The following is a 13977-nucleotide window of genomic DNA, read 5'->3' as shown; positions in this document are numbered from 1 at the left end:
GCGGGGCCGGCCACGCGTTTCCAAGCCAGGCCGTGTCTGAGAGCGAGGTGCGCTATGAGCAGTGTACAAACCTCCCGCTCACAGAGTGCAAACCCACAGGTGTACTTTCTCATCTCTTTGAGTCCACAGTGCTGAGTAGAAAACTTGAGCTGGAGGCTTTTCAAGTAGGAAACGCCATCTGGGAAGCGAACGTTCCAAGGCATCACGCTTTTTACTGGGGGTTTACGATCCCACCTCAAAGCTTTGGAGGGAGCTTACTCAGAACGCAGGCAGCGCCCTAGCAAGGGTTCTTCATAGCAAGGACCACATCGTGCGGGACAGGAAAAATCGTATGCCTTCTACCAGCCAGATTTCATTTCAGCTGTGTTGTTCACACCGAGGCTTTGCAATCCGTTGTTACCTGCGCCCATCTTCCTTAGCGTCCTGCAAACCTGGCGTTTTGCAGGCAGGAGAAAGTGTGGGAGCAGGAGGTTGGAGGTGCCGGCGGAGGGGCACAGCGTGTGCTCGGGCAGAGATCTCTGAAGAAGTGTGCCCCAGGTGGTTACAGGCGAGGGCATACACATACAAGGGTGGCATCTCAAGAAGTTTGGGGTGCAGGGGAGCAGGTGACTTCCGCTTTTATGGTGGGAAGTGCGTTCAAGTTGATTTGTTGGGTGCAAGGGGAACATGGTAGGAATTGTGTCTGTGAAGCAGTTTTTATTTAAGCAGGGTTTAGATTTAAAACGCTTGTCTGCTAAAGGTGGGTAAGTGACATTAATTTCATGTATTTATGCATCACCTATAGACATACAAGTTATTTATCTTAGAACGCGTGTCATTAGGTTTTATTCGTGTAACATTTAAGCACTGATCTGATCGGACAGGATTTCTTTGCATTTGCAAGAATGAGCCAAAATCCTTTTGATTTTAGTTTCAATACCAACAATTATTTTAAAATAATTAAATCATAATAGTAATGGACTGTTCATCAATACTACCTTAGGATTTCCTTTATTCGGTTTCGATAAAGCAAGACAATTGTCTTGCCGTCACTTGTGAAGAGAGCCAATTAATGATACATGGTGTGTTTAATAGCTCTCTTGCCTTCCAAGGTAGTTTGTGTTTATCTCTGTTATTCAAAAGGGTGGCTTAATAACACCATGTGTTAAGCATTTAAAATTACAGTGCTAATCCATGCAGTAATGACACAAATATGATTATGGTGGATGGGTTTTATTAATTATTTCAGTCTTACACCCAGGTCTATGTATAAAGACTGTTCATGTTCCTCTTCAAAAAAAAATACCGAAAAACAAAACACATCAATCCCCACGCCCATGTTATTTCCATAGTGCTAGTGAAAACAACTGATTTTGACAATCTCAGTGAGAGTTCATGCACATAGCTTTATGGGCCCTGAGTCTTATGCAGTAACAAGTTAGTCATGCATAATAAATGATGATATCATAAAGACTGTACTTACTGGAAATCATTGATGCTGGCTAACTTGTTTTTGTTGCACAAGCTTAGAAGGAAGGATAGGCATCAGGATTAAAACTAATTACATTGAAGTCTGTTTTAAAAAAGTTTCTGAGACAAGGTAGAGAAAGGAGGCTGTATTTAAGTTTTGAGTGATTGAGAAGTAGCCAGAGGAACACATGCTAAAATGTTTATTTGGTTTTGATTGCTCCCACAGTATCTGGAATAGTGCCAAAACCCGAAAACGCAAGGATTACTTCAGTTAATCTTCGTAGCATTTTACAGTGGGATGCACCTAGGTTTTACAAAGGGAATATAAGTTACACTGTCCAATCTAAGAGGTAAGTCTGGGGAGTTTGCTTTCTTTAGTTCATGTTTTACAGCTGCGTGTGTTTGTGATTTCTTTCCCTTTTTTTAATAGGAAGATCCGTAGCTGTCCCTTTCTTTTAGCTGGTAAGAGGTTTATCTTCTGAGCTCATATTTCACATCCAAGGTGTTACTTGTTTGAAAGAGAACTCTCAAAACACAGTCTAAGTCTGTTTAGAGAGGAGACATGGTTTATTCTGTCAGGGTGCTCGATGGTGCATTTCCACAAATCAAGCACACCCGATGAGGCTTCTTCTTTACGTTTACACACAGAAGTTCCAGGGTAGTACATCCCCAGTTACAGTGACTGGTCAGTAATCTACAGTCATTGGCTCTTAGATTCTCCATCTCTGTTTAAAGGCACAGTATATGTTTCTTTCACTACGCCTGTTTGTGAGTAAAGGTCTCTGTGGGCAAGGGTCTCTTAAGGGGGTGTGAATTTTAGTATTATAATGAAGGCAGTTCCCTTCAGTATGCCTCAAAAGTTAGATTCATTGACAACTTTTCACTAATGAGATATATGTCCTTGGTCTGAGGATGTTACCCTCCTCCTCTGAGGCCCTTTGGCCTTTGTTCTTTCAGTCATTATCTACCCAAAACAAGACAGTTCTTCTAAACCTTGACAGATATTCACATAGGTTCTTGTGGGGTAAGCTTCGATCTTTCTACTGCAAACCTGGCATCAAAGGCAGCTTTGTACGTACTTTTTTGGGGACCAGAAACACATTTTAACGCTGTCTGTGTGGGTTTTTTTCCTCTGTCATGAAGCTGTTACCTGTGATTCAAGAGTCTTAGTCCTGCAGAGCGTTTAGGACTTTATCTGACCTTTCACTCCAGTAGCACTTTGTTCTCTGCCACCGATGCAGCCAGCTTGCCTGTGCCCTTACTGGAAATGCCCAATGAACTGCAGGCTGGTGGCTCAACCATTCAGTGCCTTAGACTTGGGACACATTTTCCGAGGTCTCCTTTTGCCGGTTTTGGTGGGTTGATTTAGCTTTGATTTGGTTTTGGCACTGTGTCATTCTGAGTTGGTCTTTCCTGTTGGGAAAAAGTGGTCTGTGCAGCTGTACCAAGGAAGGTGACCACTTCCCCAGCCCAGCGGTGGGCTCCTTACCTGCCTCTGTGCTTGGCAAGGAAACCGTGTGGTGGGACAGAGGTCTTTTTGAAGGTTGAATTCTTTGGCCAAGATAAGGTAAAAGCCAAGATAGGATGTAAAGTGGAGATGATGGCATCCACAGGCAGATACCTTCTGAGGAGAGATCCCCAAACAGAGGGTATGGGCCATCTGAGTTGAAAGAAGATTTTTCTGGGTTCTGGTAGCAAATACCTGTTGATCACTACATTCCTACATAGGCTTTTGATGCAAACCAGAAATAGTATCATATGTTGAATGGCTGCAATGAGTTCAGACTCTGTTTTCTCTGGCTGTTCCTTATATGTGTATCTAAAATTTTCTCTGGCTTTTCCTTATATGCATATCTTAAAGACAGTTCTGAACAAAGTCCAAGTTAGACAGCAAAGCCATGCATAGCGATATTGTCTTAATATTTGCAGACTTGTCTGATAACTACTGTCTGCTGAATCAAGTTTTGTAACCAATGCCAATAAAAGGGCACCTATTTACTGAATCGTAATTTTAATCTCTAACTTTATCATGGCTTTATAGATGCATATAAAATGCTCAATGTGTGTGTACACACTGGTAATGATGTTTCTTATACACTGGATCTAATTTTTCTTGTTCATGAGTCATATCTGATTTTGTGTTAACAAACAGATACACCACTTTTCCAGTTAATTGAGAGGAAATACATGTAGTCATATATAATTGAAATGTCGTAGACGTGTTGTTTCTCTTCCATACAGCATCAATTTACCTGGAGACACATACGAAAATGTGAGCACAAATCTGAGACTCACAGAGTGTGATGTCTCTTCTCTGTCTGCGTATGGAGACTACATTTTACAGGTCCGAGCGGAGTCAGAAAATGACCATTCAGACTGGATGACCATCAGATTTAAGCCAATGGATGACAGTAAGCATTTTTTTAATCTTCAAAAAAACACACCATGTTGTATCCTATTAATGCACCTTTACAGTTTGACTCCATACGAAAACCTATAGCATGCAGATCATTTTTAGATTTTATTATATTGAACAATAAAACCTTAGTTGTAATATTTTCATTTTTTGAAGGCAGAAGTTGCTGTCAGAATGCGTTGTAGGTTTGTAGGTTCACTGTTATAGCTAGATGGTAGTATTGGTACTTGAAACCTCTTTTGAGGAGGTTTTCAAAAATGTATGTCTTTCCCTTAAAACAAGGTTCATTAATATTTTTCAGTCAGGGAGAGCTTTTCTTCATGGATTCAGATGTCCTGTGTATCTCGATAAGTTCAATTGTTTTCTTTTTCGTTTCTATGCCAGGCAAAAAGCTTTATTTTTTTTATTTAAAAAGTCACAGAGAAAGATTGATTTTTTAGTTAAGAAATCTTCATTACACAATATTTCCATTCTTTCAGTGAAGCTTGATAGTCTTTCGTGAGAGGTGATTTAGACACTGCCTTACATTAGAGCATACAACAGAGATGTTAATCGTGTTGCTGTCACCTGAGCTTGGAAATGAGAGGAAGTAAAGTCTTCTGTTTTGTACATTCTTACTCCACTGTCCTGGGTTCAGCTACAGCAGTCATTTTTTCTCCTTCTTAGTAGCTGGTGCAGTGCTGTGTTTTTGACTTTCAGTCTGGGAACAATGCTGATAACACCGATGTTTTTAGTTGTTGCTCAGTAATGTTTACTCTGACCGAGGACTTTCTCAGTCTCATGCTTTGCCAGAGAGGAGGGGAAGCCAGGAGGAAGCAGAGGCAGGACACCTGACCCAAACTGGCCAAAGGGGTATTCCATACCACAGCACGTCATGCCCAGTATATAAACTGGGGGGAGTTACCCGGAAGGCCCAGATCGCTGCTCGGGTCGGGCTGGGTATCGGTCGGCGGGTGGTGAGCGGTTGTGTCCTTTTCCCTTGTTATTCCTCTTATCATTATTATTGGTAGCAGTAGTGGTTTGTATTATACCTTAGTTACTGGAGAGCTGTTATCTCAACCCATGGGAGTTACATTCCTCCGATTCTCCTCCCCATCCCTCCGGGAGCGGGGGGAGGAAGGAAAAGGGGGGGAGTGAGCGAGCGGCTGCGTGGTTCCAAGTTGCCGGCTGGGCTTAAACCACGACATCCACTCATAAGCAAAAATCAAGTTATTTTAGATTACGTAGTTAATGTTACCCAAGGCTCTTTTTCTCCTCACAGCTGTTAATACAAAACCATTCACGAAGCTTCTGTTACATCTCATCTTTGAGAGAAAACTTTTAAATTTTTTTTCTTTTCCTGTTCTTCCTCCATTAGCTTGAATTTCATCATTCTGTTCCTTGGATTTCAGAATGTAATTTTACAGTTCACAGCCTTGTTTTTCAAGATGCTTTTATTACCTCTACAAAAGTGTAAAGTTGATAAAATTTAATCTGCCTGTAACAGAAGTACTGAGGCACAGCAACATCAACGTTGCAAGTACGAGCTACAGCCAAAAGAAGATGTAATACAAAAAGTATGGATGGATTTTTCAGAGTAGAGAGCAAACTTGTAAATCATTAACAGAGTTGTAGTTTGACATATAGTTGAAAAAGTGTGGCCTTCAGAGCAGGCTTGGCTTTGAAAGGAAGCTTATTCCTGAATGGGAAACTCTAGGTATAAAACTACCTGGAAAAAAACTACCTGGGAGTACTGGCCAACTGGCCAAATCTCTGAGGAGGACATGAGTATTTTTAATATCACCATACCTGATCTGAGCAGGGTATCATGATAAAAATGTCTGATATTCTTTTCTGTGTTACCATTTCTATTAGTGCTTTTTTATTAAATTCCACTCTGTATTATGGGAATAGCCTCAGAATAACCAAGACCCTCCTCACATTATTTTTTGTAAGTTCAGCAACACATTCATGAGCATTGCATGAATGTATGGTTCAGCGAGCAGATTGTTTGGGTTTTTTTATTATTATTTTTAATTATAGAAGCATGTATTTCTAAAGGAATGCAAAATTGTCTGTATATTGAGCTCTTCCTTTACTAGACACGTCATAGTGTGACTGTATCCAAGCAGAACTTTGGTGCGGCAGCCAGGGCAGAGGTTTTTTGCTGGAGTTGTAGGAGACACTAATGGAGTGCTCATTGCTGACACAACATAGTTAACTAAGGTGCTCCTGAAATAATTTTGGTAGTGGCACAAAAACATAATAAGGATAAGCCATTTACAAATGGCAAGAATATGATATTCAGTCTAAGGAGTACAAGAAATGCAGAAATGATTCAAATGTTTCAGTTTTTCAAAATGATCACAATGAAAGAAACATTAAAACACTTCACTAGAGGTCTACTCAGAAAAGACAGATGTTGCAACAGCTTGGCCGAGAAGAAGTGAGTAGTAACCTATAGAAATAGTTCTTCCTCTTCCAAGAGTCACACAGCTGGCAAAAGGGAACTGAGTTAGTTTATTCTATGGGAAATGTAGATGCAACAGCATCTGTTACCTAAGGGCAAAAATAAATCCCTTTCAAGAGCAATTCTATAAGAAAAGGATTTATTTATGCCTGGTCCATGGCAGGAAATTACTTTTTTCTTATTAATTTCTTTAAAGCGTGACTTGTCATGGGTTGTATGAAAATGTCAAATTGTCAACATGAAACTGAATTCTGTTCTTTCTTCTCTTCCACTATTCTAATATGTAGCCATCATTGGGCCACCCGATGTAAAAGTGAAGTCAGAGTCTGGTTCTCTGCATGTGGATTTCATAGGCCCTTTTGCTGAACGTGACAACTGGCCTCTGAAGCAGTATTATGGTTCATGGAATTACAGGATACTGTACTGGAAGAAGGGCAGCACTGCTTCTGGGGTATTGTGACTCCATGATTTTGATTCATGCTTTTCTTGGTAAAGTACCACACTGATGAAGTTCTGAAAGCTAACAGTACTGAAGTAAAAATGTTTGTCTACTAATTAGTGTAAGAAAGTCTAGTCACTACAACTTCTATTCAGAGCAAATGGCGGACAGCTGTGTAGTTAAATGCTAACAGTGATAGAATTTGCTCTTTCCATAATTAGAACTTATTGCTACGTTATGAGAGTTTATTGTCTCAATTCAGCGGTGTGTTTATCTGCGATGCAGTCTTCCTCACCAAATCTCTGTATTTCATACATACGAGCAAGCGTAAACGTAGAAGCTGTAATGTCAGCAGTGTCTGTGATCATGGCTGATAAGCTGACTTAGATTCGAATCTCATGTCATTCAAGTATTTGTGCTCTTCATGGGACTTTGGGCTTTGAATACCACCATGGATGAGGCCTTATATTAACTGTGGTCACCTTTACCTCTTCAATTTCTGTAAATTGTAATTTGCTTCCTTCCTCTCATGGACAGCCTCTTCCACAGACAGATGTGTTACTCAGCTCCCCACAGAATGCATAGAGAAAGATCGTAAATAATATATTAATTATAGGGTCATAGGTTCTATTACAGGGAAAAAGGAAGCCCTTTACTGGAAGATAGCAGTCACGATGTAATTACTGCTTTTTACATCAGTACAATTTTCATATAATAGGACTCCACTACATGTAATTGTGATTTGTATTTGTTATCCTGGAAAAATTCTTAGGCATTCAATTCCAGAAAATGAGGGACTATCATTTCGCAAAAAACAGACTACAAGAAATTAAGGTATTTCTGCTTATGGGATGCAAACTCAGGCAAATATACAGAGAAAGCGAGAGGTTCAGGTAGAATCTGTGCTTATAACACTTCAGAGCAGAAGTCTGGGAAATTTCATAGGGATCAAAGCAGCAGAAGAAATAGACTATGTAACTTCATAGGTTGTTTTTCAAAGTGGATCCTTGCTTATAATGTTAAAACCTAGCTATACAGTCTGCTCATCCCTGAAAAAGAACCTGTTACTGCATAATGTGCATCCTGTAGGGATTCCTATACTCTGCAGGAACCTTATGGACATAACCAGTCATGCCTCTAAACAGTAAGTTGCATCTGCTGGCATTCACCTAATAGCAGCCAGAAAGTCAGTGATGTGAATGGTCTCACAGTAACCACAGCTAAAATCCAAGTAGAGTTATCGGTTATTTGACATAGGGAGAGCATCTCATTCTGCCTTTAAAAGCCTTGTTCACATTGCAGCTACACCTGCTAGGATTTGTCCTACTAAATGACGAGATGTCCTACCAAAAGATGATCGGAGGGCTGGAGCACCTCTCTTATGAAGACAGGTGAAGAGAGATGGGCTTGTTCAGCCTTGAGAAGAGAAGGCTCTGGGGAAACATTATAGCAACTTTCCAGTACCTAAAAAGGGCCTACAAGAAACCTGGAGAAGGACTTTTTACAAAGGCATGTAGCGATAGGACAAGGGGGAATGGTTTTAAACTGAAAAACGTGAGATTCAGATTAGATATTAGGAAGAAATTCTTTACTATGAGGACGGTGCAAGTTGCACAGAGAAGCTGGGGCTGCCCCATCCCTGGCAGTGTTCAAGGCCAAGTTGGATGGGGCTTGGAGCAACCTGGTCTAGTGGAAGGTGTCCCTGCCCATGGCAGGGGGTTTGGAACTAGATGATCTTTAAGGTCCCTTCCAACCTGTTCTGTGATTCTATGATTCTAAATGTAATTACTTAGCCAGACCACTGGACTCATGCTTTTTAATTTTTTTTGTATTCTCTGTTATTAGGTAACTCACGTAGATACTAAACATAACACTGAAATACTATCTCAGTTGGAGCCATGGATGATATATTGTATTCAAGTGCAAGCAGTTATCCCCGAGTGGAACAAAACAGGGGAACTGAGTGAAGTGCTTTGTGAGCAGACAACCCACAACGGTAATTACCTGGTGCATCACAATGGGACACACAATACAGGGAACTGGGAAATGTGTAAAGCCATTCAGAATTAATACTGGTGTAACATATAAAACTTTGTGTTTGGATGTGTTTGTTACTTTAGTATTGTTTGGTGGTTAATACATATACCTTTGGAGTGCAGGAACTGAAAGTGAAAACTACAAGCAATATGGCACTGATGGCATGATGCTTTACTTCATTCCAGAGCCCTCTGTGTTCCTCATACTCTGCAAATCAGAGTTAAATGGAGCATATGCTCTTCACTGATCATGCTGTGTCTGAATGTCTTTTACCGTCAGCTGTATTTTTTTATCCTATGAAAGTCTTTGTCTGTGTATTTGTCACTGAGAGAGGAATTGGACCCTGTGTAGCAGTCTGCTTCATCTGTGGTGACAATGCCAGTGTCTGTCATGAGGCTAGGCCATGATGCTCTTTCTCTGTGAAACAGAGCAGTTCTTAATCAGCAATATGAACAAATATTTTGTTTATATACTTTCCTTCTCATTTTGAAGGTAGTTATATAAGAAAAGCACTTTCCAGCCATGCCACTTAGGCTGCTGTCTGTGGAGTCCAGCAATTAACCACCACGTGGTCTGACCCTGTTGTCTTAGCAGGGAACTTCATGTCCCTGGTTAAAGAAAGGATGATACATATTATGCCTCTGAAAAAGTCAGTATCTCAGCTACACACCCTCATATAACGTGTGAAAAATCAGAGGCAGAGACCCAAGAAGGAGGCTCTCTGGGGGAGCTGCTGAGCTAAGCTGTTTCTTACAAGTTTTTTTTCTTATAAAATGTTTCCTCGTGTATCTCCTACATGTATATTACCTGCATGCACTGCAGCTGAATTGCACACTGGGCTTGGTGATGGTGTTGCTTGTTAGTTCATGGCTAGATCAGTGCTTAGCAAGCACTGGTTGGTTTAAAACATCTGTACAGTGATGTACGGATACATTCACATTGCCTGTTGTGAAATCCCCAAGCGTGACATTTTTTTTAACAGCTAAGCAGTTTTGAAACTTATAGTAACTTTTCCCTTGCTGTCTTGTCTTTGTTGCCATTTTTACGTGATATTGCCTTATGGGTGGTTCTGTTGGCCTTTTTTCCTTTAGTCATTTGCCTAGTCTTGCATGTAGAATCACCCGTATGTGTAACCATGAATGTGTAAATATGCTGGCTTGTAAGGTTATATTGAGGATTTCAACTCAGCCTATTCAGGCTAAAAATTTAAGAGCTATTTTACATCTGAAAACAGACTTATGTTTGCAGTTACATTTTCGTCATAGTTTGGTTTGGTTTTGGGGGGAGGAGGTGGTGTTTGGGGGTTTGGGGTTTTTTTTGTTGGTTGACTTTTGTTTTGTTTTTAACTCCAAAAAGAAAGTGATAAAAAGAATGTATCCAGAAATTAATAATCACAGTTTTAAGTTTGTTTTGTTTTGTTTTTTTCTTGTCTTGCAGGTGTAACTCCTGTGTGGATGGTTGTGACCATTCTCATAGGATCAATGTTGGTCGTTGTGATATCTGTTCCTGTTTGTTTCTTTTTCTTTTTGTATCTGTATCGACTTGCCAAACATGTTTTTTGTCCTTCATATATTTTCCCACAACACTTGAAAGAGGTTTGTTTTCTACCTAACTCAATTAAAATTGGCCTTTTCGGCTGAAGCGGTTGCTTTTCAAAGCTCTCTGTGCCAAATTAAGAGCTTCTTTTATTTTACCTTCTTTCATTTGCACCTGATTGGGAGCCCTCTGTAAAGTGCAGACTGTTCTGAGGGGGTTTTAGACTAGAAGGAGCAATGTTGGTTATCTGTTGTTACGTAGTTGTGTCAAACTCGCTTTTCTGCCAAACATAAAAAGCCATTCAACTACATGTAAATAATGAAGTTGTGAACTTTGGAAAAAGCTGACAAAGGAAGGTACTTTTCCGTGTGAGAAAGGTAGTAGAAGTTAGTTCATTTAATATTTAATTTCTGGCATTATAAGGTCATAAATTTTGAGTGTATGTTATTTTGCCTGTTCAAGTTCTGTGGCACTGCATAGACATAAGTAAGAAGCAGTGATATTAGACTTCTTTTTTAAGTATACTGATGTATAATAAACTCTAAAATACTGTCATCTTGATCTGTTCTGCGCAGAATGGTCCAAAATATTTAAAGCCACACAATTAAGAAACTTGGCATAGGCTTTTATTCCTAAAGTAACTGCGTAATTTGCAATATGAAGCTTTCTATGGCTTAGAAACAAGATGTTTTCTTTCATTTTAAAGTGACAGAGTAACAGTTGTTAACCTTCAGTTCCTCTTTTTAGATTGTAAACAATTTAAATATGTCTCCCCATCTTATTTGAGACTTAAAATTGCACATTTGAAAGTAAGTTCTTTCACAAATCCAATAGTGAGTTTTAACTTCAGTGAAGTATGTAGTGAAGTCTGAAAGTTCGAAATAAAATAAGAGCAGTGAATGTTAGCCTTTACCACAGGGAAATACCACTGACCCTTGTTACCCATATAGCAACATAAAAAAGCTGTACCAGAATCTCCTCCAAGAAACAAGGCTATAAAGAGTGTTACATACACCAAAGTTAGCAACTCTGCTGAATTTCCTGCAGTTTCTCTGGTCCTTCATTTTGACTTACTTAGAGTTCATCAGACGAAGGCTTTGCAGCTGACTTAGCAATCATCTTGCACTTTAAGTTGAGCACATGTTCAGTGCTCAATGTAGAACCTGGAGCTCAGCTGCTGGGAAGGTAGCATTGCTCTGATCAATACAGGATGTGGTCAAATCTCATTTTGCTCAGAGGCTTCTCACAAGAAAGGGAGAATTTTCATTTTGTGCTAGTGGGTTATAATGGTTAATCAAAGTAATCAACACCAGTTATGCTTACCTAAAATTATATTTATCAAAGGCAGTAGTTTCACTACATGAACATTTGAGGTTGCAGGTTGCTGACAGAACATTTCAAATCACAGTTTGCTAGAAAAAGGTCTAATAGTAGCATTAGGTTTTTGGGTTTTTTTTTTTGGGGGGGGTGTTGGGTTGGTTTTTTTTGTTTGGTTTTTTTTTGTAACTACAGTGAGCAAAGCATCTTGTTTCTTATATAAAATACACTAAAGTAACAGACAGTGGTCAGGTCAAAAAGAACAAAACACAGTTGTACTCCTCCAGCCACTACCATTAAAATTAACTGCGATTTCAGCTGCCAGAACGAGTGGTTAACATGTTATTATGATGTTGGGTAGGTGTGCTATTCTTGTTGACATTGAAAATACAATCATGACATCCTGTGAAGTCCATGTTGATTCTTGAGGTTCCATCTTTCCAGTAGAACAGGGAGTGGAAGGAAGTTGTGATTTTCTGTTACTAAAATTAAGTCATCTTTCTCACTGAACTGCATAACCTTGCAATTTCCCTCCCTCTCCTTTACTTAACAAAATGGTTATGGTTTATGTTGACATTTAAAGCATCACCATTTGATGTCTGCACAGACAGCTCTCTGAGATGGAAGGAACAGTTCACATCTCTTGGAGCTGTTTTATAAATCTCTCTGTGAACTCCTTCACCCACAGTCAAGTCACCATTTTTAGGCTTTTGTTTCCAAACAAAACCTAGGTATTTTATTTTTTTAAGAAAGTTTATATTCCAAAGAAATCACTAACACTTAGGCTGTTTTCTTGCAAATAAAGGCACTCTGACTTGCTTCCAAGCTTTGCACAGGATGTTAAAGTGAGCAGGGAGGTTATTACGTTGTTGCCACTCTGGGATTTCTTATGATTGAGAAAGGCAATTGATGTGTGGAAAACAATGTAAAACATATTTCTAAGCAAACAGGATGGTATGGCTGGTGCAGTCTAATTCTCATTTCCTCTTCCCTTCACAGTTCTTGAACAAGCCTTCCAGTGGTTCACAGATTTTTTCTCCAGTCCCACAAGAAGAGCATCTTTTTTATGACAAGCTAACTGTCATTTCAGAAGAATCCAGAAGTCACAGTGATGAGACTGGGGATGAAGCCAGTAAGACACCAGAGCACCTTCAGGACTCTGAACATGAAGATTCTGATTCAAGAATAACATCAGCTTCAGAAAAGGCCTGAATGCACTCCTCCTCATACTTCACTCAGATCAAAGGAAAAGGAAATGGGCTGTTGAATTTATCTTCTTATTGCTACGTTCTTGAGACAGTAAAAATTCATACATGAAGATGTGTACACAGACTTTTGACAGAATCATACTGTTTTTTAAAGTACAAGAAACTTGACTATAAATGAGGAATTAAGCAATACATAATTTTTGCCGCTGTTTGTAGTGGCTCACTGTTAAGTTGTAGCAATACCTAACACTGTGTCATGACATTAATTTAAAGATCAATTATATATAATACTAGTTAATTTAACTTTGAACTATTTATTGCAAAAGCTAATAAAATGGTATCTTGTATAAGGTTTATAAAAGAAAATCCTATTTTGTAAAGCAGGACCTGATCTGACTTCTTTTTTGTAATGAGAAATTGTGTGTGTTTCTTAAGAATATTCCTAGTGGCATGATCTTTCTATTGAGTATTTTTTTACCTGATGCAAAATTGTAAAGTTACTATGATGGTACGAACTTGGTATGAATAAACCAAACACAAATACTCAATGTGTTTTGCAGTGCAAGGTGTTACTCATACCTCATTGCTAAGGATAATGAGAATGTACCAGTGGACTGTAACCCTCCACATTCAGGTATTGCTCACTCCCCTGAGCCTCTGCCCCACGGTTTCTATGGCCAATTAAATTTTGGCTGCCAAATCCAAGACTCCAGTGGAAAACTTTGCAGCTAGAGTGGGAGTTAAAAGGTAGGTTCATTTATTTATCTATCTATATTTATCAGTATAATTAAAAACAGAAGTAAATCCAGGCTGATGTGATGCCCATATTACATAATACAATCTTCCTGGCATGTGAAGGTTATATCCACACTAACACTGGGGCATAAATTGTGACCCTTGCACTGAGTGCTGATTTTGTGACGTGAGTCTTTTTGTGCGTATTATTACATCAAAGGAGAGTGAAAAATAGATTTCTGTCAGCAGAACTAACGAGTGAAGTTGTGTGTAAAGCATAATATCGTCTCAGAATTGCAACATTTTTGGCTATGTTTTTGAGGTTTGTTAATGCATAAATACACACTTCTTGGGAACCATTGCAGGAGAAATTATGAGGAAAACAGGCATT

The 13977-nt window shown here is 39.3% G+C and overlaps 1 protein-coding gene across 1 annotated transcript; it reads left to right on the top strand.

The window, feature by feature from the left end:
- The first annotated feature begins 666 nt into the window (after positions 1–666).
- On the top strand, positions 667–12855 carry IL10RB (interleukin 10 receptor, beta). Its single transcript, XM_010013265.1, has 7 exons — positions 667–739; positions 1676–1799; positions 3691–3860; positions 6602–6765; positions 8599–8749; positions 10228–10385; positions 12643–12855. The coding sequence occupies exons 1-7, from the start codon at positions 667–669 to the stop codon at positions 12853–12855; spliced, it is 1053 nt and encodes a 350-aa protein (XP_010011567.1).
- The last annotated feature ends 1122 nt before the right edge of the window (positions 12856–13977 follow it).

Source organism: Nestor notabilis, unplaced genomic scaffold (genome assembly GCF_000696875.1).
Source record: "Nestor notabilis isolate BGI_N333 unplaced genomic scaffold, ASM69687v1 scaffold4814, whole genome shotgun sequence".
Taxonomy (NCBI): Eukaryota; Metazoa; Chordata; class Aves; order Psittaciformes; family Psittacidae; genus Nestor; species Nestor notabilis.
The sequence above is the reverse complement of the archived record's forward strand: the minus strand, read 5'-3'. Positions and strand labels throughout refer to the sequence as shown.